The sequence below is a fragment of the Telmatherina bonti genome, assembly GCF_933228915.1.
Source record: "Telmatherina bonti genome assembly, chromosome: 10".
In the NCBI taxonomy this organism is placed as follows: Eukaryota; Metazoa; Chordata; class Actinopteri; order Atheriniformes; family Telmatherinidae; genus Telmatherina; species Telmatherina bonti.
The window spans coordinates 23,121,786-23,148,227 of NC_136628.1; the positions used below are offsets into that span (position 1 = coordinate 23,121,786).

The 26,442-nt window shown below is 39.8% G+C and overlaps 1 protein-coding gene across 1 annotated transcript; it reads left to right on the forward strand.

The window, feature by feature from the left end:
* The first annotated feature begins 20 nt into the window (after nt 1-20).
* Nucleotides 21-17,822, forward strand: LOC306761627 (uncharacterized protein). Its single transcript, XM_079247876.1, has 8 exons — nt 21-103; nt 813-1,353; nt 7,632-7,776; nt 7,973-8,075; nt 8,798-8,836; nt 8,917-8,958; nt 10,309-10,582; nt 16,746-17,822. The coding sequence occupies exons 2-8, from the start codon at nt 1,167-1,169 to the stop codon at nt 16,958-16,960; spliced, it is 1,005 nt and encodes a 334-aa protein (XP_079104002.1). The 5' UTR covers nt 21-103; nt 813-1,166; the 3' UTR covers nt 16,961-17,822.
* The last annotated feature ends 8,620 nt before the right edge of the window (nt 17,823-26,442 follow it).

The window sequence follows — 26,442 nt, forward strand, 5'->3', positions numbered from 1 at the left end:
CACACACACACAAATACACACAAAGACAAGGAGGACCCACAGGCTCTCTGACTCTCAGCTTAGTTAGCACACACTGCTGTGGAGCGGCTGCCTACATCCCACTGTGAGTACTTCAACATATTCTCCCCCTTTTTTATTGTGACTCCATTTTCGTTTCGTATCCTTCACTTTCTCCAATCACTTTCCTCCCTTTTTCTCGGGTTTCTTTCTCTGCATCCTTCAGTGTGTGGCAGACAAAGATCTCTATCCCACTACTACTGATAGTCTGAGACAAGCTTTCCTTCCCTCCAAGTGCTGCTTATGCGGTAGCCATTGTTTAACTTACCAGTGAAGCCAGAGGAGCTCACTTCTGTTAGCCTTGTTACAGAAACTGCTTCACACTTTTAAAAGCTTTGACCGAATTATCCTTTTTCCTTTTTTTCCCCTAAAATCTGCCACTAAACATATAGAGCCGGGGGGAAAAAAGCCATGATCTTGTGGAGCTAAGGGGAAGAAAGGAACATGGATTTTTGAAGGGATGTGAGGTGGGGAGGGGAAGGGAAGGAGTGAAGTCGGCTTCTGATGACAGAAACAGTCCCATATCTTTGGAATCTCCTCCCATTCTTGACCACAGTCTGTCAGTTCAGGAACAGGCTTCAGGCTCTTCCTTGTCTGTGAAAGGAAAAACAAGATGACAAAACATATTTGTAGGAATGAGCACAAGCAAAAACAAGTTTCTGTGATGAAGGTGGATCTAGAAATATATACGACATTACAGATTATTAAAGGGGCAAGGCATAATCTTTCAAATGTCTCTGTGTGTTTTCTCGCAGATTAACCCAAAGATGGCCTCCAAAGTCAAAGTAAACTGACATCGTAGTGGGGCGGGAAGCCCAACACAGAAAGGAAACAGGATTTTGTGTGTTTGCCAGTGTGCGTGTCTTTGTGAAATTGTACAATATGTCCAGAGGTGAATGAGAATGAGTATTCACACTGATTCACAGTGATAACTCTAGTTAGGTGAAAAACAATATAAAGAAACCAGGAGGCTCAAGAAACATGAGGCTATAAATCAAGATAAGTTGTCCATTGCAAGAAGCTGCTGGCTGGAGGACACTACCTCCTCCATCGCGCCGCTCACAGTTTGGCTTGGTGGTACCAACTTGACCTGCCACTGAGTTGCCAACATGCTGCAACAGATCCTAAAGGACATGTACATCGATCCTGATGTGCTCAATGCTCTTAATGAGGAGCAGAAAAAGACTCTTTTCCTGAAAATGCGCGAGGAGCAGGTACGGCGCTGGAAAGAGCGAGAGGAGAAACTGGAGAGGGAAGGTGGGGACGCTGAGTCTAAGAGAACAAAGCCAAGAAAAGGTAAGCATGCTTTCCCATCACCTCCACATCACCTTTGTTAACTTTACTTCTTCCTGTCAATCCAGACTGACAGGGTGTAACTTCTGGTTCTTCAAGCATACAAACTGTCACGCGTTTACCAAAGCTTAAGACAGATTATTTTACTTTAGCAGAGCTGCATTTTGAATCCTTTTTGTCTAGATATTTGCACAGTGTCCTGTGAGTCACCTGAAAGACTTACACAGCTGGAAAACAGGACTGTTGAGACATATGTGCATTGAAGTGCTGTTTTCTTTAACTAATGTTGTCCCTCATCTCATGCACAGAACATTTAAACATGAAATATGATTTATATTTTAAGTCCTCAACAAGTATTGCTGAATAATGATGCTGATAAAGCAATAACGTCAGACAAATTAAATCAATGAGAAAAACTAGAAATACCCATTAGTCATTGTTTTATAAGGGTCATGCAGCATATTGATCATGTTAAAGTAGAGCGCTTAGGATAGTCGAAACTATGGGCAGTGTTGACAAGGAAACATTTCATTTTCAGCCCCCTTAACTTAGGTCATTTTTTGCCCGGTCACACAATGCAATGTCAGCCTTAGAGTAACAGGAAAGGCTAAGAGATTCCACTTATGTGTGGAAGGTTATGGGAAATAGATGCCAGATGATAACATTGGCATGACACACATAGGCTGCAAAAAAACAAAAAGTCCCAGCAAACGGGAAACTTGTAAACACTGTGAATGGGGAACTTGCGTATTGGAGATTGGCTACTGCTCAAGAGCAACAGTTGGAGTTGACAGTGTGTTTTGGGCAATCAAACAAAGCAGCCTGAAACTCAGGATGTCACAAACCTATCTTGGGGCTGGTTTGACGTACATAATAGAATGTCGTCTGTCTACATTTTCTCTTGTGTGTCCTAAGACTAGTTCTCATCTAAGCATGCATTGTGTGACGACTCTGATGTGAAAAAAAATAATAATAATAATAATTATAGTATAATTCTATTTTGTATTTTCAAACTAGAAAGTTTCAGAAGAAATTTTGATGTGTGCAAATGCAGCTACTCCCCGCGTCCCAGTGGGACAGTCGTTTTATAGAGATGGAGCACCTGTGATGATAGTAAAGGTCCTATTGAATGTTAGGGAGGTGCTGTGACAGACTGTCTGACATACAGAAACACCTACAGTATGTATGGTGTGTGTGTGTGTGTGTAAGATGGAGAATGAGTTGTATCAAAAATACTTCTTCAACAATCAGAACCAGAAGGTTTTCAGGACAGCATGGATGTGTTTTTTATTTTACCCCAGTGTGATCAAAACTTAAATGGTGGCAAGTTTAATACACATCAGAATCGCATTTTGGTCTAAGCATTCCGGACAAATTGATCGTAATTTGTGTGACTAGTACTCATAACACTGGCACCCACATTAAATGTTCTTCTTTTTTGTTTGTTTGTGTGTGTGTGGATTTGTGTGTGTGTTGGTATGACTGGTGTTTTACTGAATGAACCTTGTGCAGTGTCAGTAAAATCAATATTCCGGTTCTGATTCCATTATGTTCCTAATGGATTAACTTGCTGCATCTGTCGGCCAGTGCCAGCACTGGGTCAGACAGAACAGTGGGGCGGAGTCAAAGGTGTTGATGACATCACTCTGATGTCAAAAAGGCTGATCCCCATGACTTTGATATATACATATAGAGGATTTTAAGTACATTAATTTGCCAAAAACTCAAAGATAGACAGAAAGCTGGCGGATCAATTCAGGACCTTTCTCAATTAACTGCGACTACATACTGATAGAACAATGTTTTTTCCCCCAAGACCCTAAAGAAACACTTATTTACCTTCTGTTTCGTGTAGTTCTACAGCAAGCTAAAATATTATTATCTGAAAACACTGTTGAAATATTGTCCAACAGTCTTCATATTAGGAATTGGGAACATCTGCATTATAGAAATTTCCAAGTTAATTTTTAATCATAAAAGATGTGGAAACAAGTTTGCTTAAGTCTCTGATGATGATCAGCTGCTGACGACATTGTTGTCACAGGAACCTTTGGATGAGAGGTTGGTCAGAGGCCTTGAGAGTTTTCTGAATATGACAAGGCTCGAAAGATACAGGAATAGATTTAGGCACATCTGTTAAGAAAACTGGCACTGGGGAGTCTGGGCTGCATTTGGAACAAACTTTTTGTTTAAACTAGACAAAAAATAAGTGAATAGTTGACCTACACAAAAATATTAAACATAAAAGACCATTTCAGGAAAATGGAGTTTGTCCATGAAAGAAAAGAAAATCATATTTACTAGACAGTTACAAAGCCACTGCGTGAAGTTTTGGTGACGCTAACATTGTGAATTTAACAAGGTGACTTTACTTTTTTTTAAAAAAGAAACCCAGAGAAGTAAAGTCATTGTTTCAAAAATTTTGACGAATTGAATAGTGTGGTGCAAATAACTAGAACGACTTGGTTACACGTGTGTGGAGGCAGGACCCAAATACCGGCCGGATGAGGCAGAATAAAAGTGGATAAAAAGGCATGAAAATTTATTTGTATATCACATTTTATGTACAAGTCTATTCAAAGTCCTTTACATAAACTATTAAAAGCAATACAGATGGTGCAAAGAAAGCATTCAAGAAGGCAACAACGATGATCAAAAATGACAATAAAATCATAAATTGAATTAAAATGATCAACAGCAAACAGTTAAATGCTGCTTCTCCATGTTTAATCTGGCCTGGAAAACAGTCAGAAATTTAATAGATATGATCAAAAGTGCTGCTAATGCAGGATACAGTAGATACCCACAGCAGAGGTAACAATAATAGTAATAATATCACAACTACTTATAGTGTGATTACACTGGTTTGTTCCCCCTCACTAGAGTGCTGATGGTCATTTGTGAATAATCTCAAAAGATTCTAGGTGTTAGGCCTTAAACATGCATAAGCATCACTCTCCAGCTTCACCCCATTTGCCCTTACGTCACTTCTGGCTTGAGAAAAAGTGTCAACAGCCAAATGCCATACAGAGGACTTTCAGTTTGGTCATTTAAAAACAAAGCATGTTATGATTGTGATTCAGCCTTCCTACATGACCAGCAGTTTTGCATTTATAGGGACTAAAGAGTTTGGTTGTTCATTTGGACTGATGGAGCAGCGCCTCTCAGTGAAGTGCTAAAAATAGCCTTTTCTGCTGCAATCTGCGTGGAAAGACAAGAAATTTAGAACGACATGAGGCAGGACCCATATGCTGGACCAGACAGAAGATGAATGAAGGAGTCAGGAATTTTATTATAAACTAAAAAATATCTGAAGAAATTAGGATGTAGAAACACCTATAGTATGATGTATAGTGTAAATGAGAGGAGGCCACTGATATGTTTTATACATGTAATGACAGCACAGAATCACTGCTGTCCATTGCAATATACTAATGTATCTGGGGAGGTGTGTGCGTGGTTCTAATCTTACACACACAACTGCTCCTTGCCTGCTCTTTGGTGTTGCTGTAACGATAAATATATTCTGTCGCTGTTGAGTCACTCTAACAGACACAGAGTCAGAGTTCACAGATGATTGAGGGCTCAAAGAACCTGTCATACAGCCAAGCGCTGTTCGCCAACCAAAAAGGGGAGGGGGGGGGGGGGGCGTCATTGAGAGGATCAAGAAGACTTTCTGATGCTTGATGCGATGTAGCTCAAAATCTAAGTCTCATCTCCTTCCTACCAGTTTGATTTGAAGCCAACTTAAATTCTTCTGTTTTAACATATAAATGTGTGTGAAACTCTGAGTTTGAGACACACTAGTTTTAGGAGGATTTTTGGGCAAGATTGAAACTAGAGTGGAGAGGATTATGGACCAATTTCAGATTTTTCTTAAATTGTGTCAAAACTGTAAGACATCAAAATTTCCTTTTCGCTGGAAAAAGTTTTGTATTTTGTGACCTGTTTAAACTTTGAGTGATGTCTCTCGGTGACCTGAGTTGTAAGTTTCCTGAGTAGGTGGGGTTTTGGACTCGTGTTGACCAAAACCCATCAGTCCCAAAACATCATAAGACTTTTTTTTTACTGCAAAAGTCATCACACACTTTTCCCAATCAAGACGTACATTTTGATATCCTTTTTGTGAGGGTAGAGTAAAAGCTGAGCGTGAAGTTAAACACCAAAATACCAGAAAAAGCAGTCGTCATATGTATACATAATGCTTTCAGCATTGACACCCATAACATAACTTCATAAACCAAAATGTCAGAGTAACAACACTTTTAAACTGATGTTTTAACTCTGACTGACCGAGTAATGTGATCTGTCTTGTCTTGGTTAATCACAAAGCACTGACTATGAACTGTGGTCCAGAGTGAGAGAACAGTGCTTTTTCTATCTTTTAATGACCAGTGCAGCTGTCTTAAGGAGGCTGCTTTCACATTGCAGACTAAGATCACATGGTCCCAGCTGTTTATGTGTGTGTGTGTGTGTGTGTGTGTGTGTGTGTGTGTGTGTGTGTGTGTGTGTGTGTGTGTGTGTGTGTGTGTGTGTGTGTTTGTGTATTTTGTTTTTTGACATCATGTTACTGTGTTAAAAACAAGGAAATGAGTCAGAACTTCGTGCTTTAAACAATTAGCAAAGGGCAGAAGAGGAAGTTTGCAGGAAATCTTTGTGTTTGGAAAACAAAAAGAGACATTTTGATTTAGTCCAAATGGCCTTCTGGAAGAGCCAATGTGCTATTTTTTTTTTCTCTGATTATGGGAGTTGTTATGTGTAATTGGCTTCATGGTAAATACTGTTTATATGCCGACTATCACTGAGCTCCGGTGTGTTTATATTGTCAGCAGAGTGCTGGTGAGGCTGAGGAACAGTATCTAGAACTCTGATAATCTTTCCTCTGATACAAAAAACTGTCAGTGGCATTTTTAAGCATTAAAACGTTGCTTTGTTTTCCTACTTGAGACTTTGGTGTTTACTTTTTGAGAAATGACACCTGTGACAAAATCATTGTCCCTGCAGTTAGATAACTAAATTAATTCCATGCACCTGACGGTGTTGTCAGTTTTGGTTGAGAGCCTGTTATTTTCTGTCTGCAATGCTTTTCTGTCCTCCCAGTATGCCGTGTTGGAATGTAATACAGGGTCGACTGGCAAAACCAGTTCACTTTTGGAAGTGTATTTTTCCCTACATTGTCTTTTTCCCAGGGCCTGCGTCAGCAGTGTTGCCTTGACAAAGCGACTTCTCTGCGCTTATAAACATAATCACAAGGCAGTGACATATGTTTGTGCACATCTATGCATGTTTCTTTGTGCTCCAAATCCCCAAATAAACAGAAAAACAAAATAGGCTGAGCAAGAGTACAGTTTTTCAATATTTCTATGGAATTTGGACTGAATTTAGAGTTTAATTCAGCTCTATGAGGGCAAGTTTTCAATGTATCCCTGCTCCAACACAACTGGCCCAAAGTAAATGGATCCAACAATATGAAGTTCTGCAAAATGATTCCCTTAATTTGAAATAATGATTCATTAAGGTTGGAAACCTCTAACAAGGTTGGGAAGGATTGCATATCACACAAATCACAGCAATAATTTTCCTAAATTCTATGTATATTTTTTTCATTAGAAAAAAATCAATCAATATTTAGGAATATTACAAAAAATTCCAGACAAGAATCATATATCAGATCTGTATTTCTTGTTTCTTAAAATTATATTTTCATTTTAAATTAAATAACAAGACATCTCCCAGAGTTTTAAATAAATTATTGAATAAACAAATAAATAATATTAAAAGAATGCATTCCAGATTTAATTTCTCAAAATAAAAGATAAGAAGTCCATGCCTTTTTGAGGATTTTGAGTATAATAATGCAAGGATGAAGTTTCTTGGCAAAACATTTCAATAGATGCAACATTATCATCACTTAGGACACACAAGAAATTATTGCAGGTACAAGGCTAAAAAGTAACAACAATGTCCACAACTGCTTTTGAAGCAGGCAGAACTCTGATGTGTAGATTTTTCCTTTTTTTTCCTTTTGAAATTTCAAAAATCATGGATGTAACACCCTGACTGCTAAACAGGAGGGAATTATCTGGGTGGTTATCAGCACACAGTTCAAAGCCAGCATCTGTGATGGTATTAAGGTGCATTGCTGCAGCTTGCTTGTTTAGCTGGTATATAGAGAAAAAAACACAACAGAAATAGAATAGAATAGAATAGAATAGAATAGAATAGAATAGAATAGAATAGAATAGAACATCGGAGTGTAATAACTGTGTTTTTTTTAACAGCCAACAGTAAGAGTGTGAGCTGGCTCCTCGGCCGGGATGGAGACGTATCAGTCAATGTAATCGGCGAGGTGGATGAGTTAACATCAAGATTTATCTGCTCAGGACTTGGAGAGAAGAAGTCACCAAATCTCCAAAACAGCATGTGGTAATTTTATTCTATATATAAAACCAAGATTTATTTATTTTGATATGAAACACTAAAAAAAACAAAAAAACATGGAAAACAGACCTATTAGAGCACCAGTTTATTAGTACTAATTGAAATTCATTCTGTTTTTGTTCCATGTCATTAACTTCCTCACTCTGCGAGAGAATAATTATAACTTGATTGTATGTTATAGCCATCAAACTATCCTGAAGGGCAGGACAATTACAGAAGATGTCAGAACTGAGAGAGAAAACCTGCCTCAAAAAACACAACCTGGAATATCCTTGAATTTGAAGGTATGTTTCTGTTTTGTTTCAAATAAAAAAAAAAACAAAACAAAGACAGGTCAGATGTGGATAAAAAGCAAAAAAATAAATGTGATACTCACACAGGTTAATATTTTATATGATCTTAAATGCATCATTAGTCTTTAACATAATCTCACAATGTGGCTATCAATGTTCCGTTGTGATCATAATAACTTATGAAAAATCAACGTCCTTTAAAAAAAAACAAAAAAACATTCTAATTTAAGCTTATTTTCTGTCATAGTAAGAACTTCATGAGAATTATGCCTGGGTGGTGATGTTTCAGTTGTGGGCATAATCATCTTGAGAGGTTTTAGTTGTGTTCAGGGAGTAGTTTCTTTTTCCATGAAATCTCAATATAAGATTTGCCGTGTTGTCATGGTAACCTTGTGCACACTAAACCAGGTTGAGCCAGGGTGTATGGTCTCATCTGGCTGACCATGATGGTTCTGAGCTGCACACTGATCTCTCAGTGGAAACTGGAACATCGCTACTGGTTACTGGAGGTCTTGCAGACACGTCATCCCAAAATCTGAGCAGACTTGGCTTAAAATTTCTTTCATTCCTGTATTATCAGAAAACTTTTTCTGCCTGGTCTAACACTCTTTTTTTTTTCCCTTTATTCATTCCAAATACTAAATTTCCTCATAGTTAAGAAAGACGACGTGTCACCTCTAGAATCACTAACATGGCATCATCTCTCCCAACAGGGCAAGTGTGAGGAGACGAGTCCTGTGCGCCCTCTGCCGGTGAGTTGAAGCAACTGCGTTCCTGTTCACAGGCTGCATCAGGGCCTGGAACTCATGTAGTGTCTGTGTCAAACCCACAGGTGTCAGTGAATGAGCACACACCAGCCTCAGCATATGAGAAGGTATTTATGAATTAAACAGCTGTGAGTTTTTTTTTTCCTTTTGTTTTCTGAAACATGTTTTTATTTTATTATTATTATTATTATATGTGACTTGTAAAGCAAAAGAAAAAAACAAAAAACTATATAACAATTATATATAACAAAACAAAACAAAAAAGTTTCTTTATTATAATTTTTTATTAACATGGTAGTAATCCAACTAAAAAATTTGGGATTTAGAGTCCCTGCGTGTCTTTCCATGGCAGCCCGTCCCTCTGTGAGTAACAGGAAATGGTGGTTAAGGCCAGCTGTCCCCTCACTCCCAACCTCTCTGCAGATCGTCTTTCTTTCAGCATTCCCGTCTCTGAGCTCAGGCTTGTCTGAGCTATCGCACCCCTCGCAGCTTGCTTTTGGCGTGGGGTAGGGGGGGATGGTCCTCCCATTGGCTCCATCATCACACCAGACTTGTGTTGTCTGGGGGAAATGCTTTCTGTGCTCCTTTGCTTCTGTTTTCTGTTTCCTTTATGTGTTCATGTGCATGCAAGTGGATGTGTGAGTGTGTGAGTGCAGGTGACACACTGCGCAAACAGCTGAATCGCAGAGGCAAGGCAGGATTTCTGGACTGCCCTAGAACAGATGGTTGATGAACTTGATCGGGGAATTAAAACGCCAGAGATAGAGAATGCGTCAGTCGCAGATGGATGGGATTGTGGGATAGTCTCCTGAGGTTTAGGCGCGTGAGCTCTCCTCTGTTCTCTGTTTTCCTCTTTTCTCTGCCACAGAAGGAAATGGCTCTCCTTCACATCCCTTAAATCTTTACCAGCGTCCATATTTTCCAGGCCCAGCACCCTTGCTGATGTGGCAATGAACATCCTCCATTTTTAGAGGCTTGTCCACTCTGACAGCCAAGAATTCAAAGCGTAAATCTCCCTAGGAAATGACTCTGTTGAATATCTTTCTTGTAGATTGAATGATTTGTTACCAGGAAGAGTGGAAGACTTGGTTTGGTGCTGTAGGAGTGGCTGTTGCTGCTACAGGCTTTTTTCCAGTGGAGTCTGTGAGGGATGGAGTCATCCTGTCAGACGAGGCGGGAGTTAGACTGTTGATTAAGAAGGCGTAAGATCAGGATAGAAGATTAGCAGGGCAGCTTGATTTTTAAGTCACCTTATAATTTTCTCCCCACACATCCTTAAACTCCTAATCAGTGGTCATCGTTTTGAGTGTTTAATTATGGAACAGTGCTGTCATTGGAGAACTGTAATTTGGTTAATCATTTATCCATGATTTAATCAAACATGACAGTCATTCTAGTTCATGTAAATCACCAATTGCACTGCCCTGTCCTCTTTTTTTTCATTGTTTGCTCTGCAGCTTGACTTGAAATCAGCCAGCACTGCTGAGGAGAAGTCGGATCCCCAGTCCTCCAGGTGTCCCAGGAGAGTTAGCTCTGTCAACGTTAAACCAGCTTCTGCAAACGCAACACCAGGCTGTGTCAACAGCGTTGCATGCCCAAAGCTGGCAACCACTTCAACATCTTCTTCCCCCAGCAACACTATCAAAATAAACTCTGGATCGGCGTCTCCTACCAAAAGTAGCCTGTGTTCAAAGGAATCCCAGCAGCCTCAAGAATCACAGGGTGGGAAAGGTGAGTGAGCATGACATCAAAGATGAGGGTAAATGTTGGGGCAGGTGTCAAATTAAATTTATTATGGTTTTGGGGCCATGAATGACAAACTGTCTAGGGTATGTCTGACCTTTCTTCTACAGTGCATATCCAACTTTAAAGTTTCTTCCATTTCAGCAACTATAGATATTCAAAGTTCCTGGAAAAAAAGCTGTTTTAAGAGACAGCTGGTGTGCCTTGAATCTGACTCTGCTATACTCCAGATAGCATAGACGATAGTCACTGCAACCACTGAGCCAAGAAGACAATCCTTTTCTACCACATTTTCTTCCAGAGTAATCATGGCAATGAGGGCTGAGCAGAACCGGTCTGGACAAAGTTCACACTAGACAGGTTTCTCATTGCCACAGTACGGAAGAAGGATTTATTTCCCCCCCAGCCCAATGTGCTGGCCAAATAGTGCCTCAGGCCCCTGGAATCTTTATGGACTGGCAGAGAGAAAGAGGCCTGCCTAGAGGGGAAAAAAGCTCATGTGGCTGAGAGATAGTCCCTGGTACCTCATCCCTCCTGCAAACCTGCTTGTCTGGTAGTTTCTTCATTGTCTTGTATGAGAACAATTTTAACAGTGAAAAAGTTAAACAACCTAAGGTCATAAAATAAGATCAAAATTTATGTTTGACATATATTTTGCGATATTTATTAGGAGAAACAATATTTGAGTCTTTTTTGTTATAAATAGATTGAATGAACAACAGAAAACAAAATAAAAACAATTATGATGAATTTATTTTACAATGCACGCTGCATTCATGCAAAATAATATACTTTATTTAGCATATAACTTAAAGAAGCTATAATTTTTAGAAATAAGACATTTGAAATTCAACAACATATGAAGAATGAAAAGATAAGTATTGTTGAAGATATTGTTTTGGCTAAATGTTTACACATTTATTATGAGAATCACCAAGCCTTGCATGGGTTTTACTGACTCTTTTATTTGATTCAAATCTTGTTGGAAATTATCACACAGTTTTATTCTATTCACTACCTCCACATGAATTGACTTGATTATGCATAGAAATAACTGGAGCGGGGAGAAGTTAGCACCATCCAGTGGAAATCAATGATACTGTAGAAAAAAAAAGTCATGTTGGAGAAAAAAACTCATTTCCATGAGATCCCTCTGCTGGAAAAATACTCATACTGCAACATAATCTGTCCAGAAACATGCTGCAACAGATGATGGTTGGTAGCTTGCACATGAAAAAACAGCGAAGAAGAAACAAACAAAACTAGGATAATTCAATCATTATCTCACCATAGAATATTCCCTCAGAAAAACGAATCCTCTCACAGCTTAACAGATTGCTCCTCATGCTTAAATATCGACACATTCTTGTGCCTTCATTTAGAAGCACTTGATAAAGTCAGTTTAATGGTAAAAAAAAAAAAAATCCTTAAAGAATTTCTGTTTTTTTCCTTCACTGTAGTTTCTGATTCATGCTGGAGATTCACAGTAATTTGCTGTAGGCTCTTGAGGACAAGACCAAGCACATGCACATAATTTTATCATTTTAGAGCAATAAACTGTGAAGTCCTTTTTATGAATGTTAAGTGTCTTTGCATGGACTGAACACTGCATATCATGCTCAAATTATGTTCCGAGGAATCTAATGTTGTATCACTGTCAAGTCAGAAGGCTGATGTGAAGACGTGCAGAGCTTTTATGAGGTATCAGTTGAAACAGCAACAGTTTCACAGAACGTAAATGACCAAAATCTAAATACAAAGAGCAAAGGAAATGTCCGTTTCCAATAAAATGTCAATGCAGGTTTGTAGTTCATGTGCATATGTGTTTCCACCCACATTAGCAGCTGGATATTAGATCACTGGTTGATTCCTGGGCAGCAAGTTACAGATGAATGCAGGGAAGAGGAAAGGAAAGGCAAAAGAACAGCTGGTGTAGTGGGAGTTGAGGTGGGCTGAACACAGTTTTGAAAAAATGTGCCTTGACTTTGGACAAGTGTCTGTCCTTGACAATGGCAGGAAGCTTGTTTCACCGGGAGGAGGAGGGAAACTCGGGCTCACGCCTCAGCTGTTTTCTTTCCAATGAGGGTAATGACACAGATTACTTCTACTCATGAGATGGAACTGTGGCCCACGTAGCACTTGCAGTAATCTGTATTAGTTATATTCATTTGTGGTTACAAATTTTTGCTGAAGCTGAATTTATATAAATTCCAAACTCCTGAACTAAACTTTCATTAAATTATAGTAAAGTAAAAAACTGCATTCATGACCAAATGGTATTGGCAAAGTCATTCTGGGACAGAATGAAATTTATCGCCAAGTTGAAAACGTTACATTTTTAGCATCCTGACACTTGATCAGCCAGTATTTTGATCAGTTTGATATTTTTTTTGTTGTCGTGTGAGTACCCCAAACTTTGACATCAAATCTTTGCCCTCATCACATTTACAACTTAAACATCTACTCCCTACAGCAGTGCATCCACCTTGTGAGAACAACATGTTTATTTACAGCTGGAAATAATGAAGCTTTGAAGACTTTTTAAAAGTTCTGGATCAGGAGTAGAAAAAAACTAAAGTGGCATTATTGGGTACATCATCAAGGCTTAGTGTAAAACTAAACCTGGAGCCACTCAGGTATACTGTTCTGCATGTTGAGACCACAAATATGTAAGCTGCGTTGCGAAGGTAGGTGCACGAGGGGTCCTCAGCAGCTGGCAGTTTGAATATGTGTTTGTGTTTAGAGACCGTACTCTCTCAGTCCAGCGGCTTCCTCTCCTCTATCTTCACCTTCAGAGCAAAGGACAGGCATTCCAGCGCTGCTTCCCAACTCTAGCCTTGGGCGACGCTCAGTCAGAGCTGATAAGTGACAGGGGCCCCAGCCCCCATTCAGGAGCCAGCCCTCCACGCTTCCACGCACACACTCACCTACACTTCTCCTCCTCCCTGCCCTTCAGTCCACAGACGAGCTGCTCGGGAATTCTGCACTCTGCTCCACTCCCCTCCCCCTCCTCACCCCACCCACCTTTTACACCCAGGCCCCCAAAATCCAGCCCCTCCTCTCTTCAAAAGACACATGGAGGTCTTTAAAGAGATAGATTAGTCTTTAATTTTTGTGCTAGCTCGCTCATTGACGCAGCTTCCTGCACCTTCCTCTTTGTCTTTCCTGGGATGAAATGTGATGGATGCTACCGGAAAGCTCAAATACAGAAGATTAATCAGTCCTAGAGACCGATTTAATGCAGGCATTGTCTTTTGTATCTGTTTTCACAAATAGCCTTAGTCTGTTTCTGTGGACAAAGTTTAGGGTGCAGCTGCTGAGGAGTTTAAGAGAAGGGTGGAGTTCAAACATTTTTTTTTTGGGTGTGTTAGGACAGGGTTGTCAGGTTTGCTGTGGGTTGTTTTAAATTTTACGGTCAATGCCCATAACACCAGTCTCTCATCTCCTTTTCCCTTTTCTTCTCATTTCTATCTCTCCATCTCTATTAAGCATTCCACTCAGACCTGCACCAAGGCTATGAGCGAACAAAAAAAAAACAAACAAACAAAAAACAACTCTTGACCATGAATGTGTATGTGGCTGCGTTGTGCACGCATCTGTGAGTGTGTTTGGTGAGTGCCTGAATGTGTGTCAGCCTCAATTGCTGGAGCCTGTCCAAGGTTTCCGTGGTGACCACACAACACAACGAGACAATCAGAGGCAAGCCCACGCAGCGCGGTGAGAGGACATTAACACAGGAACCACGGGTCAGGGGGCAGTGGAAGGCAGGGGAAGACAGGCGGGGAGGAAGATGAGAAGGAAGGTTGAGGGAGGCTTTGGAGCCACAGAGAGACAGGAGCAAGAGAGAAAGGAGGGTAAACAACAGTACCCAATAAGAAAACCTTAAAAGATACTTTAGGTTTATTCCTTTCATGCCTGCAAGACATCAGGAGCTTTAAAGGTTTCCTGGCCCCGAGAGTGCCCGTGTGGTTTTGGCTTTACCCCACCTCTATGTGTGTGCTGTGCCGCTGTATTAGTCAGAGATGGCGGCATGCGTGACTGAATCTGTGAGCAGGAGGGGTGTGTGAGGGTGCGTGGTTGTGTTTATGTGTGTGGAGCATTCACGGAGCTGAATGTAACATGAGAATGTGCGTGTCTTTTTAAATTCAACTGTTAGAAACACTGTGTGCGTGTGTGCATGTTTTCCCTTTATTTTCTATACGTGTGATTGCGTGTGTGTTAGTGTGAGCTTGTAGGTGTGTATGTGTGTGTGTGTGTGTGTGTGTGTGTGTGTGTAGCCATGCACGCGGTTGCTCTCACATATCTCTGTCCCCTGGGGATGACGCTAAAAATATGTGGCTCCTCAAGCCTTCTGGTGTCTGAGCAGCGTCTGTCTGCTCTCCATTGCCGTCCCTGTGGCCCTCCCTCCCCTTCGTTACTTCTGTTCCCTCCATTCCTCCCTCAATTACACCCTTTTCCAAACACAGTACCTCAGCAAGCACACATGTGCACACACACACACACACACACACACAAACTACACCCAGCTGTCTCCCTACTACACTTCCACTGAGGATGACCTCTGCTCAGTCAGAGTGGGATAAAGGGAGGCAAATGAAGATGGGGAGAAAATGTTAAAAAAAAAAAAAAAAAAGAAAAATAGTGAAGAAAGAAGTAGATATAACATCTGGATGAGAAGGATGATGGGATTCGTTAAGTTGTGGAACTGAAGTCCTGTTGGTGCCACAATAACCTATAAATAAGTTCAACCATAGAGTTTACGTTGCTGACTGATTTATTCATATCCATATATGATCCCATCATACTCTGTATCATCAGTTCTGTTTGACATTGCCTGTTTTTCTGTTTTTGTCACTTGCATCTTGGATACATTTAGAAACTAAGGCTGCTTTCTTAGCTTTAATGCAAGATTGGGCCAAGTTTAAAGTACAGTGGCTTATTTACAATAGCCTGGTTTTGGTTAGTTGAATAATGACAAAGATGTGCACAATTTATTTTAACCTGGTGTTTTGAAAACATCAAACTGAAAGCTTTTTACACTGGAGCTTGTCTATGTTGTCTTCAGACATATGTGGAATGACTATCATGACCTCTTAACACAGCATTATGAGGTGGAGGCACGTACAGTAATGTGTTTAAATTGAGTGTTGCTACCATAAGGCACCTCCCTTCTGCATTAACTTGGTTACCAGGGTGAGAAATTCAGGTAAGGGATGGTAGTGACAACAATAACTTTTATCAAAGGTTAAAAAAACTGATGTCCAATCACAGTCAGAATTCTAATAATGTGGTGTTTCATTTAATTTCAGGCTGTAAGTGATTAACATTTTATTGCACAAATGTGTATGTTTATACACTTCATTGGACAAACAAAATGCCTCTGCACACTAAACCATGAAATCATAGACCCACACTGAGTTCTTACCACTCATCAAAGATAAGGCTACATCACAGCTGCTTCACCGTGATTGGTCTTCAGCAGGAAAATGAGAAAAAAATCTTGTTAGTACTGATCACTTTCTACTGTATAACTTTTGTTATATGAAGAAAATCCTAGTTCACTGTCTTGTAATTTACTCCAATATTATAACACAATTATTATAGTTGAAAATTTAAGTTTCCAAATATTGCAGTATTATAATGAAGGATTAACAATCTGTCCTAAGCAAATTGTTCTAATTCTCACCTAACCAAGTATCTTATATTTTTTTTGTTTTGTTCTCATAACTAAAACCTAACAAGACAGCAACTTCAACTGAAAACCCCACTGTGGACTGGGGAAAAAACTGGTAAATTATGCCAAAAAATTACATGGGTGTGCCCTTTAAATTTGGACTTTTTATTGGCTTTACAAGGCTGTTCATTATTATCCACAACCAAGTACTAATAGCCTAATACTGTACTAATAAGATTGTGGATTATGGTCACATATGAAGGTTGTTTTGGCTGGAAGTTGGTCAGTTGTTGACTAATCCATTTGTAAGCTAACATTAGCAAGTGTTACACATTCTTGACATTGTAAGGAGAAGCACTGAAGTAAGGCAGTCACATTCATGAAGAATAAAGCTTCAGAGTTAATAAGCCCTCTGTGTATGGCTGTGTCTCACATCGTAGGTCCAAGCTTTTATGACAATCTCACCTTCTTTTTCAGGCATTGGTGTTTTAGAAACATCTCAGACCTCTGCTTCAGGGGAAGCCGAGGCTGCAGGGAGGGGGACAATCTGCAAAGGACGTGGCCGAGTGGCCCAACTGATGAAAACCTTCAGTGTTGATTCCCCAACACAGACCCCTCCTCGTGCCATCAAGCCACCACTACCCACCAAGCCTAACCATTTGCGTGTAGTGACAACATCAACGGTCAGGTAATCCTTAAACAATGATGGACAAACACAAAGCCAGCTGCAACTGCCTCTGTGCTTGGAACAACATCACATAAGGCAGTATCATATAACTATTATGGAGTCTCATTTGGAAATCTAAGGGGATGAAGAACTGTAAAGCGGGCTCAGAAATCATATTCACATTGTTGGTTTCACTCCCAAATCAGAGACAGACATGCTTGAATGTAATGCTTTTGTTGTTTTTGGATGTTGCTGTACTGTAAACACTCAAAAAGAGAGAAAAATCCAAAGCAATATTTGGTTTTATTAGATACAAACACATTAATTCATATTGATACACAACACGTGCACACCTGTTTTATTATTTTAATCAATCATAAAACTGTTTTCATTAGCTCTTGCGCATACAGGCACACACACGGTTGTTGTTTTCTTCTTAATTTCTGTCTTCTTGAGCAAGAGAAGGGCATGGACGGGCAGAATGGGGTGAAGAAGGCACAGAAGGGTCCTCTCTACTCTTGCTGTTCCCTCCCAAGGAACAATGTTGGGTTGTTTATTTGTCACAATGCAGTGTATGTCTGCCTCTGCCACCTGGCAGGAGTCTCACTGCGACCTGTCGTGGACTAGTGACAGTGCCAAATGCACACTCATCTGTCACTCCCAGTGGATCAAATCCTGGCAAGTTTGACAGTCACTGCCAAATAATCCTGCTCCATGTTACTGTTCTTGTTTTCAGTCTTGTATTTGAGATGAGTGTCTGGATGCTGTTGTTGTTGCTTTTGAACTTTCTATATGGAGACACAATCTGCAATGGGAAATTAAATGGCTTTACAAGAGACGAGTTTATCCTTGATATCAAGAATAAATGTTACAAGAAAACATTAAACAGATAAGCTTGTTAAGTTTCATGAATTTCTCTGACACAATGCTGAGTTTTATTTCTATTTGTGTTACTTTATGTCCTTTTCACATCTTGTGACTTAAAATGCAGCGACTATTTGAGACTGAGTAGAATATCTTTTATTTTACTCTTAGTCCCTATATCATGCATGTCTTGTAAAATGTACTTACTTTACAAGCAAAGTATATATTTTTAATGGCTAGTCTCAGCATATAGACCTGTAAAGTTGACCAGGGTCAGTGTAAAATTTTAATTAGAACTGCAGCACAGCTTCTCGTCCATGCTTATTGCTGGTCCCAGAATCTTTTGCTTAATGTCCGATAATGCTCTTCAAGCCTGCTATAAGATTTTTTAAATCTTTGCTAAAGCAGTAGCTTTGTTACAGATTTATGTGCATGATTTTCATTGCAGATAGTTTGGCAGCCGACTGATCTGCTTAAGGAAAATCCCTATTATAATGAAGCACCTTACTGAGATAACATATAAGTTTATATTTATTCAGTTTACTCAGTAATAATCAATTGGCAGGTGCTGACTTCTGCACTGAAGCAACATTATTACCAGTTCACTCAGAAAGTTGTGTTGCCGATCTGGGCATCCATTACATGGAAAAAAAACTGTATATATATAAGGTAAAATAGTATAATTTAGGATTAATAAATTTACTGTAAATGAGCGATTGAACATTACATAATCTCTCACTCTCTGGGTAGCTGACATTTTAATAGACGTAAGAGCAGGATTTTATTCTACACAAACCTACATGAATACATAACATGTAGCTACTATGTGCAGAAAGACTGAGAACATGTGGATGTTTAATTACAATGCTAAAGAAACTATATATATAAAAAAAAAAAAAAAAAAAAAAAAAAATATATATATATATATATATATATATATATATATATATATATATATATATATATATATATATATGTATATATAATGCAATACAGTGATGTAGCAGTGTGTAGTAGTCTCCATTCTCTGCAGAGAAGAAAATGCAAGTGTGTGAGAGCTTAAATCATTGAACTGCTGTTTCTGTTTTGTAGTTGTTTCGCAGAAGTTCAGAGGCCAGTGATTCATCAAGTCTCTTTCATTCCTCAACAGGCTGTATTCATAAAAACAAATCCATATTTTTGCTCCAACCATAATGTCCTTTTTTTCTTTCTTTTTTTCAACTGATTTTCAGAAATATCATTACTAGTAATTGTTCCAACTGAGCTGAATGGGGAAGTGTTTTGCATCAAGGTCCAGATGGACCACAACTCAACACTGAAATCAGACACCAACTTATTCCTAGAAACTACTGCAAACAGTTTACAGCAGCTTCCATTTACTTACATTGAAATGATCACAATAACTGACGATTTGACAAAACATGTGAAGTCATTATTAGTTGTGGAGAGAGGGTGTAAAAATGTATTTTTGAATTTTGAAGTTGTCTATATTTAATTTTCAAGAGAGTTTCTGAAAATAATCTAAACTAAATGTGAGAAATCATTGCAAAAAAAATAACATCATAGCCTAACACATTTCCCAGCGCAGAGCATACATTTCAAAGACAAGGTGGTGACGGCTGTGATTGGTAAATTTTCCTTATGTTGCAATATCCCATGGCAATGTTCAATCCTTTCCAAAACTGTGTCATTTCACAACCAAAGTTAAGGAGACCTTGATGGAAAAAACATGCCTTGGAAACGAAACACTGCTGTCCAGATATTCTGTAAATGGAACTTGTATTTGAGCAGGCCCACATAGTGGGAGGTAGCAGTGCAACGCACAAAGCGCATTGTCATTTCTGCAAGTCATCTACAAGTATCGTTCACAATGAAATTTACCAAAAGGCTACTAATCCTTTTCAACATAAGACATCACAAAATATACAGCTTCTACTGTGCACACGAAGTTCTCCTGCAACACACTGAAAATGCTGAAGCACGGAACTGTGCTACGCCGCCTAGATCTCCATCTCCCAATGAGCCCAACAATGGCTGTAGCTGTTCTCTGATGCACAGAGACATCGTCGAGCAGTTTCCAGGAGATATCTGTGGCGGGTCCCTTGGTATGCCCCCCTCAACCTCCCTCCTCCTCTTCCTCCTCCTCCTCCTCCCCACACACTTCTCCTCTTCATCCAGCGAGCCTGGCCACTGCCACCGTCAGGGCCCTCTGACGGGAGATAAAAAAGAGGCTGTTGTTGTCTCCTCGCAGGAGAGATGGGCGCCTGCTTCTCCTTTTTTTTTCCATTTGCTTCACACTCACAAAAGGGGAAGTGGATGAGGGGAAATAGGAAAAAAACAACAATAAGGAGAAAAGACAGAAAGCTACACTACGTGCTATGGCGTTCCACCACACCACCAATAACACCCCCCCCCCACAACACCCCCAGTAGAGAGGGAAAAAGTGAGAGAGGAGAAAATGGAGGGGGGGGCCAGGGCCATGTGATACGAAGAGCATGCGGGCACAGCTTCACCCCCAGGCAGAATGAACGGGGGCCTGCTGTGTCTCTCCTGCATGATTAATCTGGCTGAGGGGCAGGAGGACTGCCACAGCCCTGCCTGCATTAACTCCCTACTCTCCAGATCCACATTAACACACACACAAAGTCATAGACCAGCAACAAACCCATGGTTACACTCAGGTCAAAACTGCGTATGCTTGTGTGTGTGTGTGTGTGTGTGTGGAACTGGTAAAGAATGGGTGACTAGCACCAAAATGGATTCCTATCGACACATCAGATCCTCAAAGTTTGACTTTAATCCTTTGCCAAGGGTAGTGTTTCACTGTCGTTTATGCACTGACACGACACTAATCCTTCTGGATGTCGCCAAACTGTGAAGAGCTCCATGATGCGAGCCCGCTCAATAGTCTTGGTTTCTAGGTAGTTCTGGGTTTCTCTGACTCATCCTCTCATGTGACCTCTGTCTCCCAGGCAACATTGTGGATGTTTCCTGATGTCAGTCTTGTCTTTTGTGTAATTCATATGAGGCAGATGGTCCAGGAAATGTGGCTTACTCTTTAAAACTCTTCCAGACATGACTATCTGGCATATGATGGTAAAACTTTCAAACCACTTCTGAAGCCAGAAAAAAAAGGCCTGTCATGTCAAATATGAACCGTCTCACAGAACTGTGCTTTGTTAATGTCAACATCGTTCAAGAAAATAGCTCATACTGTAACTGTCCTTCCCAAGGCATAGAACAAATCAGGAAGTGTCTATAAGAAGGAGTTTAGTGCAAAAGCGAAGACCAAGAAGCAAGAGGCAGGCAGAGGGTTAACATCCTGCAGTCCGCTCCACATTAACTGGAAAGGAATGAAGTGTCAAGCATGTTTTCACCACTGTGAGACGGTCAAAACCTCCTCCTCCTCCACCTCCCACCCACCAGTCACCCCTCAAACCTTTTCCCCCACGTCACCCACATGCCTCCCACTCCCAACAACCTCCCACAGCCATGACCAAATTATTTTCCAGCCTCCCGAGATTTGCTTTGCCAGACAAAAAATCTGCGCCGCAGTTCCTGATTCAGTGCACAATCACACTCAGCCTCCCTTGTCTCTTGTTGCCTTTATGCTATCACCAATAAAGCAACTCCTCTCTTTTCCTCACTTTGCGTGGGTTTACTCCCCAGATGTAAAAACAGTTTCCAGAATACCAAGTCCACAACCAAGCCTTTTACCTTCCTAATACGAACATGGACTTGATGCGGTGGAGGGTTTTGGAACAAATGAATTCATCTCTACAGGTAATGCGCATACTCAGGTGTTCCGTTTTTTTAAGTGTCTGAATGAAAGTATTCAACAGAGTAAAGGTGGAGAGGGAGGACGCGCAAGACAGAGCGCTCAATGACTGAGAGAATATGTGAAAGGGGGAGTAGAATGAGAGTGAAGAGAGACGGAACGAGGGAGAGAGAAAATAAGCCCCACCAGCGAGCAGGCCACACAGCCCTGCCAAACTGCTTGAAAAAAAGCCCCCTCTGTTTTATTTATAGTGCGCTGTATCCATGGCAACCGGAGAGGTCAGGCAAGCTGGGCCTGCGCTTCACCCTGCTCTGGGGATTAGGATTTCACAGAGGTTCTCAGATGTGAGGAAGGTGGGCTAGAGCAGCTCGCTGCTCGCCAACGCAGCCCTCCTGCATTTTGGTGATCAAGTCTGGGCCCTTCGAAGGAAGAGGAGGGGGGAGCAGCAGAGTCACGGGAATACTGTGGGAACGGCTGTTTGCAGTGATGGAGCTGGAAGGATGAAGACAAGCGTAGAGGGGAAAGTACACACGTTATAGTTTCATGTCATGGTTTTATTAGTACCATTTGTTACACAAAGTTTGCTTCTTTGTTTGTTTGTTTCAGTCATTTCATGCAAGTTCATGGAAAGCATGTCTTGTGTGCTTCTGTAAATAGGTGTCAACATATAGATAAAAGTTAATAAAAAATAACATAATAGGGGCATAAATAGGAATGAAACTCAAATAGTTCTGTGAGAAAAATTGGAATCTTGGTTTTGGTTCTGTTCTGTCTCACTTTTCCAAGCTATGTCTGAGCGCTCAAGCTAATTTTCTCGCACCCCTCCCTCTTTTGTAAAATATTTTGGGATTGTTGTTTTCATCCCAAGAAAGATTACTTCCAACACAGCTTAGCCAGTTGGACTGAAGCATTGTGAATGAGAGAACCATAAAGAGGTAGGATGAGTGCTATAAAGAGAAGAGATGAGGAAAAAGCTGATTGCCCTCCAGGAAATGCTCGGTGTGACTACAGCAGAGACCTCCAGATTCCTCCTGGGGCAGAGGACCTATGTTGCTAGGAGATGGTTGTTGGGCTGGAGTTGCCATGCATGGATGCTGTTGCCTGCTATGTTCTGCTTTGCAGGGATGACAAGGATTTAATAAACTTTCAGCCAGCCTGTGCAAAAACACACTGAGGGACATTCATTAAAAAAAAAAAAAAAAAATCAGTGCTTCATGATTTTCATCAGGTAATGACTTCCCCTGTCTCTAGAGGGCACCCTCAGCACCTGAGTCACAGAACCCCAGATTCATTTTCCTCCCTTGGATTTGAGACCAATCCAGCTTCTGTGACAGACAAGAATTGATGTCAGCATTCCAGAATCATTGGAGCCTCCTGATACATTGTTAATTCATCCACCTTAGTGCAGTGTTTGGTTCATGAGGATGATGCAGGATGAGGAATTAAGGTGCAAAGTAAGCTTGCATTGAAGTCTCTTAGAAATTGGCTATTGGCTTTGAGCCTGGTTGCTTGAGAGAAAGCAAATGAGGCATGACTGAAGTACGGCGAATCAGGTTTAAGATTTATCTGATGTACAGTTTAGATTAAAGCACTGACTGTTTAGAGAGTTCAAAAAACAGGCTTCAATAACTGGAATATACAAAGAGTAGAATATTTTCACCTCAACTTCTGTATAAATGTATCCAAACAGGGTGAGATTATGCCAAGTGGATTGCTCATTTAATGAAAAAAAAGACACATTCAAACACCTTGACCTCTCACTCTGCAAGCTTTTGAATTATGTAAGCCTGTTTATTACTAATCTCAGCTCTGATTTGTAAGTTGTTAACTAAGCGACATGTTATGGCTTGTTAAATTTCTACAACAATGGTCCTCCCCCTTACTACCCCTCTAAAAATCATCTAATAGCTTTTAAATTTTGTTGATTCAGCTCAGCATTTTTGCTTACCTCACTGGGTAAGCAAACATAAACCAACTCACGTCTTGTATGAAAACAGCCATTGGTTAAAACTGAATGTAGGCATTGAAAAGAGAAATCTAAAACAGAAACAGAAGAATTAACACCAAATGGATGATAAGCACTCCTGGGACTGAAAGGATTCTCTGTTATCCCCTATTTGTGTTTGAGCTTTATCATAGACCGGTTCTGTATAAAAAAGATAATAAGGCAGCAGAATAATTACCACAGTGCCATGTTTACAGGGTTTCTATAAGGTGAGAGGTTATATTTATGTGTTTGTAGAGCATCAGACAGCTTGGAGCTAATCTATCCTAAACAAGGCTCCATACTGTAGCAATGCAGATACAATATAATGCTTACAGCACCAAGATGATTATATACTATGGCTTGTAATGATATTTACACTCACACAGGCTCATTGGAACCAAATTATATTGCACATTACTCCAAATAGGTTTCAGTGGAGTCAATGTACTGGAGTGTAGAGAGATAAGTTTCTAAACCAGATCAGCCAGGTGCAGTATCCTCCTCTGACTCATAGCCCACCTGATCCATGCTGCTTTTTTGCAGTCTGGTCTCTATGTAAAAGAGCATTTTACTAAGTAAAGTAAAGTAAAGTAAAGTAAAGTAAAGTCTCTGGTTATTGCCTGTCAAAAATTATTTTAGGAAGTTACTACATCAAATTAATATTGATCCCTCCACTCCACCAGCACTACCCACGCACAAAGACTGATTACTGTAACCCCTGAGTAATCCTCTTGATTGAAAAGAAAAAAAGATGAATTGCTAGTTAAAAGGGGAAAAAAGAAGAAAGACAACAATTTGACTGAGATCAATACAAAAACTCAGCAATAAAACAACACGTAACTGAACAAATGCCCAAATTGGTTTCCTATGGAAATATATGTCATCACCCAAAGCAGAGGTTAACACACACCTGGATGCTTACACTCAGTGAAAACAAAAAAGCAAAAGCACACCAGAGTTCCGTTTGTCCAGATTTCTACTCAGCGTTTCTAAGAAAAATTGGACAGGTTGAATGTTCTAAAATGTAAACGCTCAGACATACAGGTAAATGAAGCGTGGGCTTGGGGTCTGAGGGGCAACAAGGTGAAACAGATTCAATTACTGAAATATACACAGGGACTTTTGTGCTCTAAGCCTTTCTGATAAGCGGACCTTTTAACATCTGCACCTGCTGAACACACACCTCAATGGAAAAAAACAACCTAATACAGATACAGTTAGCAGTCACTGATTCTTCACAATGAGCAAAATACATCCCATCAACGTCTTTTTAATCACTTCTTATTTATTTATGTCTTCTCCAGTTATAATAAGCAACTCTCATTTGCAATTTTTTAAATGACTTTAAAAAATGTTTGATAGTTTCTAAATAATTAATTAAATAAACAAATACACAAATATGACAAGGAACCAAAATTAGTCTACTAACAAAGGATAAGACTAGATGAGATTTTTCTTACTTTAGTGTATTTTTTTTTTCTATCAATAAGTCACATGATACTGAAGTGGTTTCTTGTTATCCTGTGATGGGTGGAATTATGTGTGGAAATGCCACACAATACAGAAATACAAATAAGCCAGTCTTGCACGATATATGTGGAATGAAAAACTTAAAAAAATAATACATAACACCATCAACAACAATAACAACAACAAAAATTCAAATAAAATGGGTCACATACAAACTAAACTAGTCCTTATGGATCCTTCTCATGCCATTAAATAAGTTCCTCCAACAAAAAAAATACATCGTCATGTTCATCCACCTGTGGGTGTTTTTTCAGCTGACTGGCATTAATCACTACATTTTTATTCTGCTGCATAAAACAGTCTGTTGGATATTAGTTTCTTTCTCAGAAGTTAAGAAATTAGGGTAACCTAACGCCAGAGCTTCTATTACTTAAAAAAGAGAATCATTTAAAGGATAAAACTCAACATCAATACACCAAAGGCTGTGGTGCTAACGGGAACGCCATCGGTGTAGCTCTGTGAAGGTCGGTGTGGAAATATGCAAGACATCTAAAGAGCTTCAGGCTGACCCGAAGCAGTCTTGAGTATTGGTTTCACTCATATGTAGGAGTCCATAGATAAACATCAGAAACAACTTAACAACTCAAAGAAAGTCACAAAGAGGCTGGACTAGTTTTTTTCTTTTCTTTTCTTTTCTTTTTAATGATTGCAGAACTTTAGTGTGTTTATGTGTGGCTGTTACACTGCTATAGGTGGTAAAGGCCCCAATTGTATCAAAGGAATGATGAAATCTAAAGTTTGAAAAAGCATTTTAGACAAAATGTGTCAGAAAACTAGGTCTGCAGTGAAGATTTTGTTCCCTGCTGAAAGTGGGACAACAACCTGGTGCACACATTTAACAACACAAAAACCGTGACTGAAAAGGGATGATGGAGTGTTTTAAACCGGCCAGCGTTGAGTGCGGATGTGAAAGCCTTAGGAGAGAAATGGCGTATGACATGACAACAAGGACTAGTTAACTAATATTCTGCAGTGGTGGAGTAGCAAAACCAGCACATAGACTGATGATGTTTTTAGATGCCAACAGGAAATATGTAATGGTTGTTACTGTTTCAAACAATTCTTAGTAAGTGATTCAGATCAAATAGTATGAGTGCATTTTTGTTTGTTTGTTTTATTCTTTAATTCAGAGTGTTTTGTTGTTTCTTGTTGAGATCATTCACAAATTTTGGTTGTTGTAAAATTCTAACTGAAGAGAAATAATTTGCATTTCTTTCAAGGGATAATCTGGATTATGTGCCAACTATTTGGAATGTCTGTATTTCTGATCAGGACTTGAATATTTATTGCATGTTGATCTGTGTTTATTAACAGCCAACAAAAGAATCCAATCAAGCATCTTGAATTG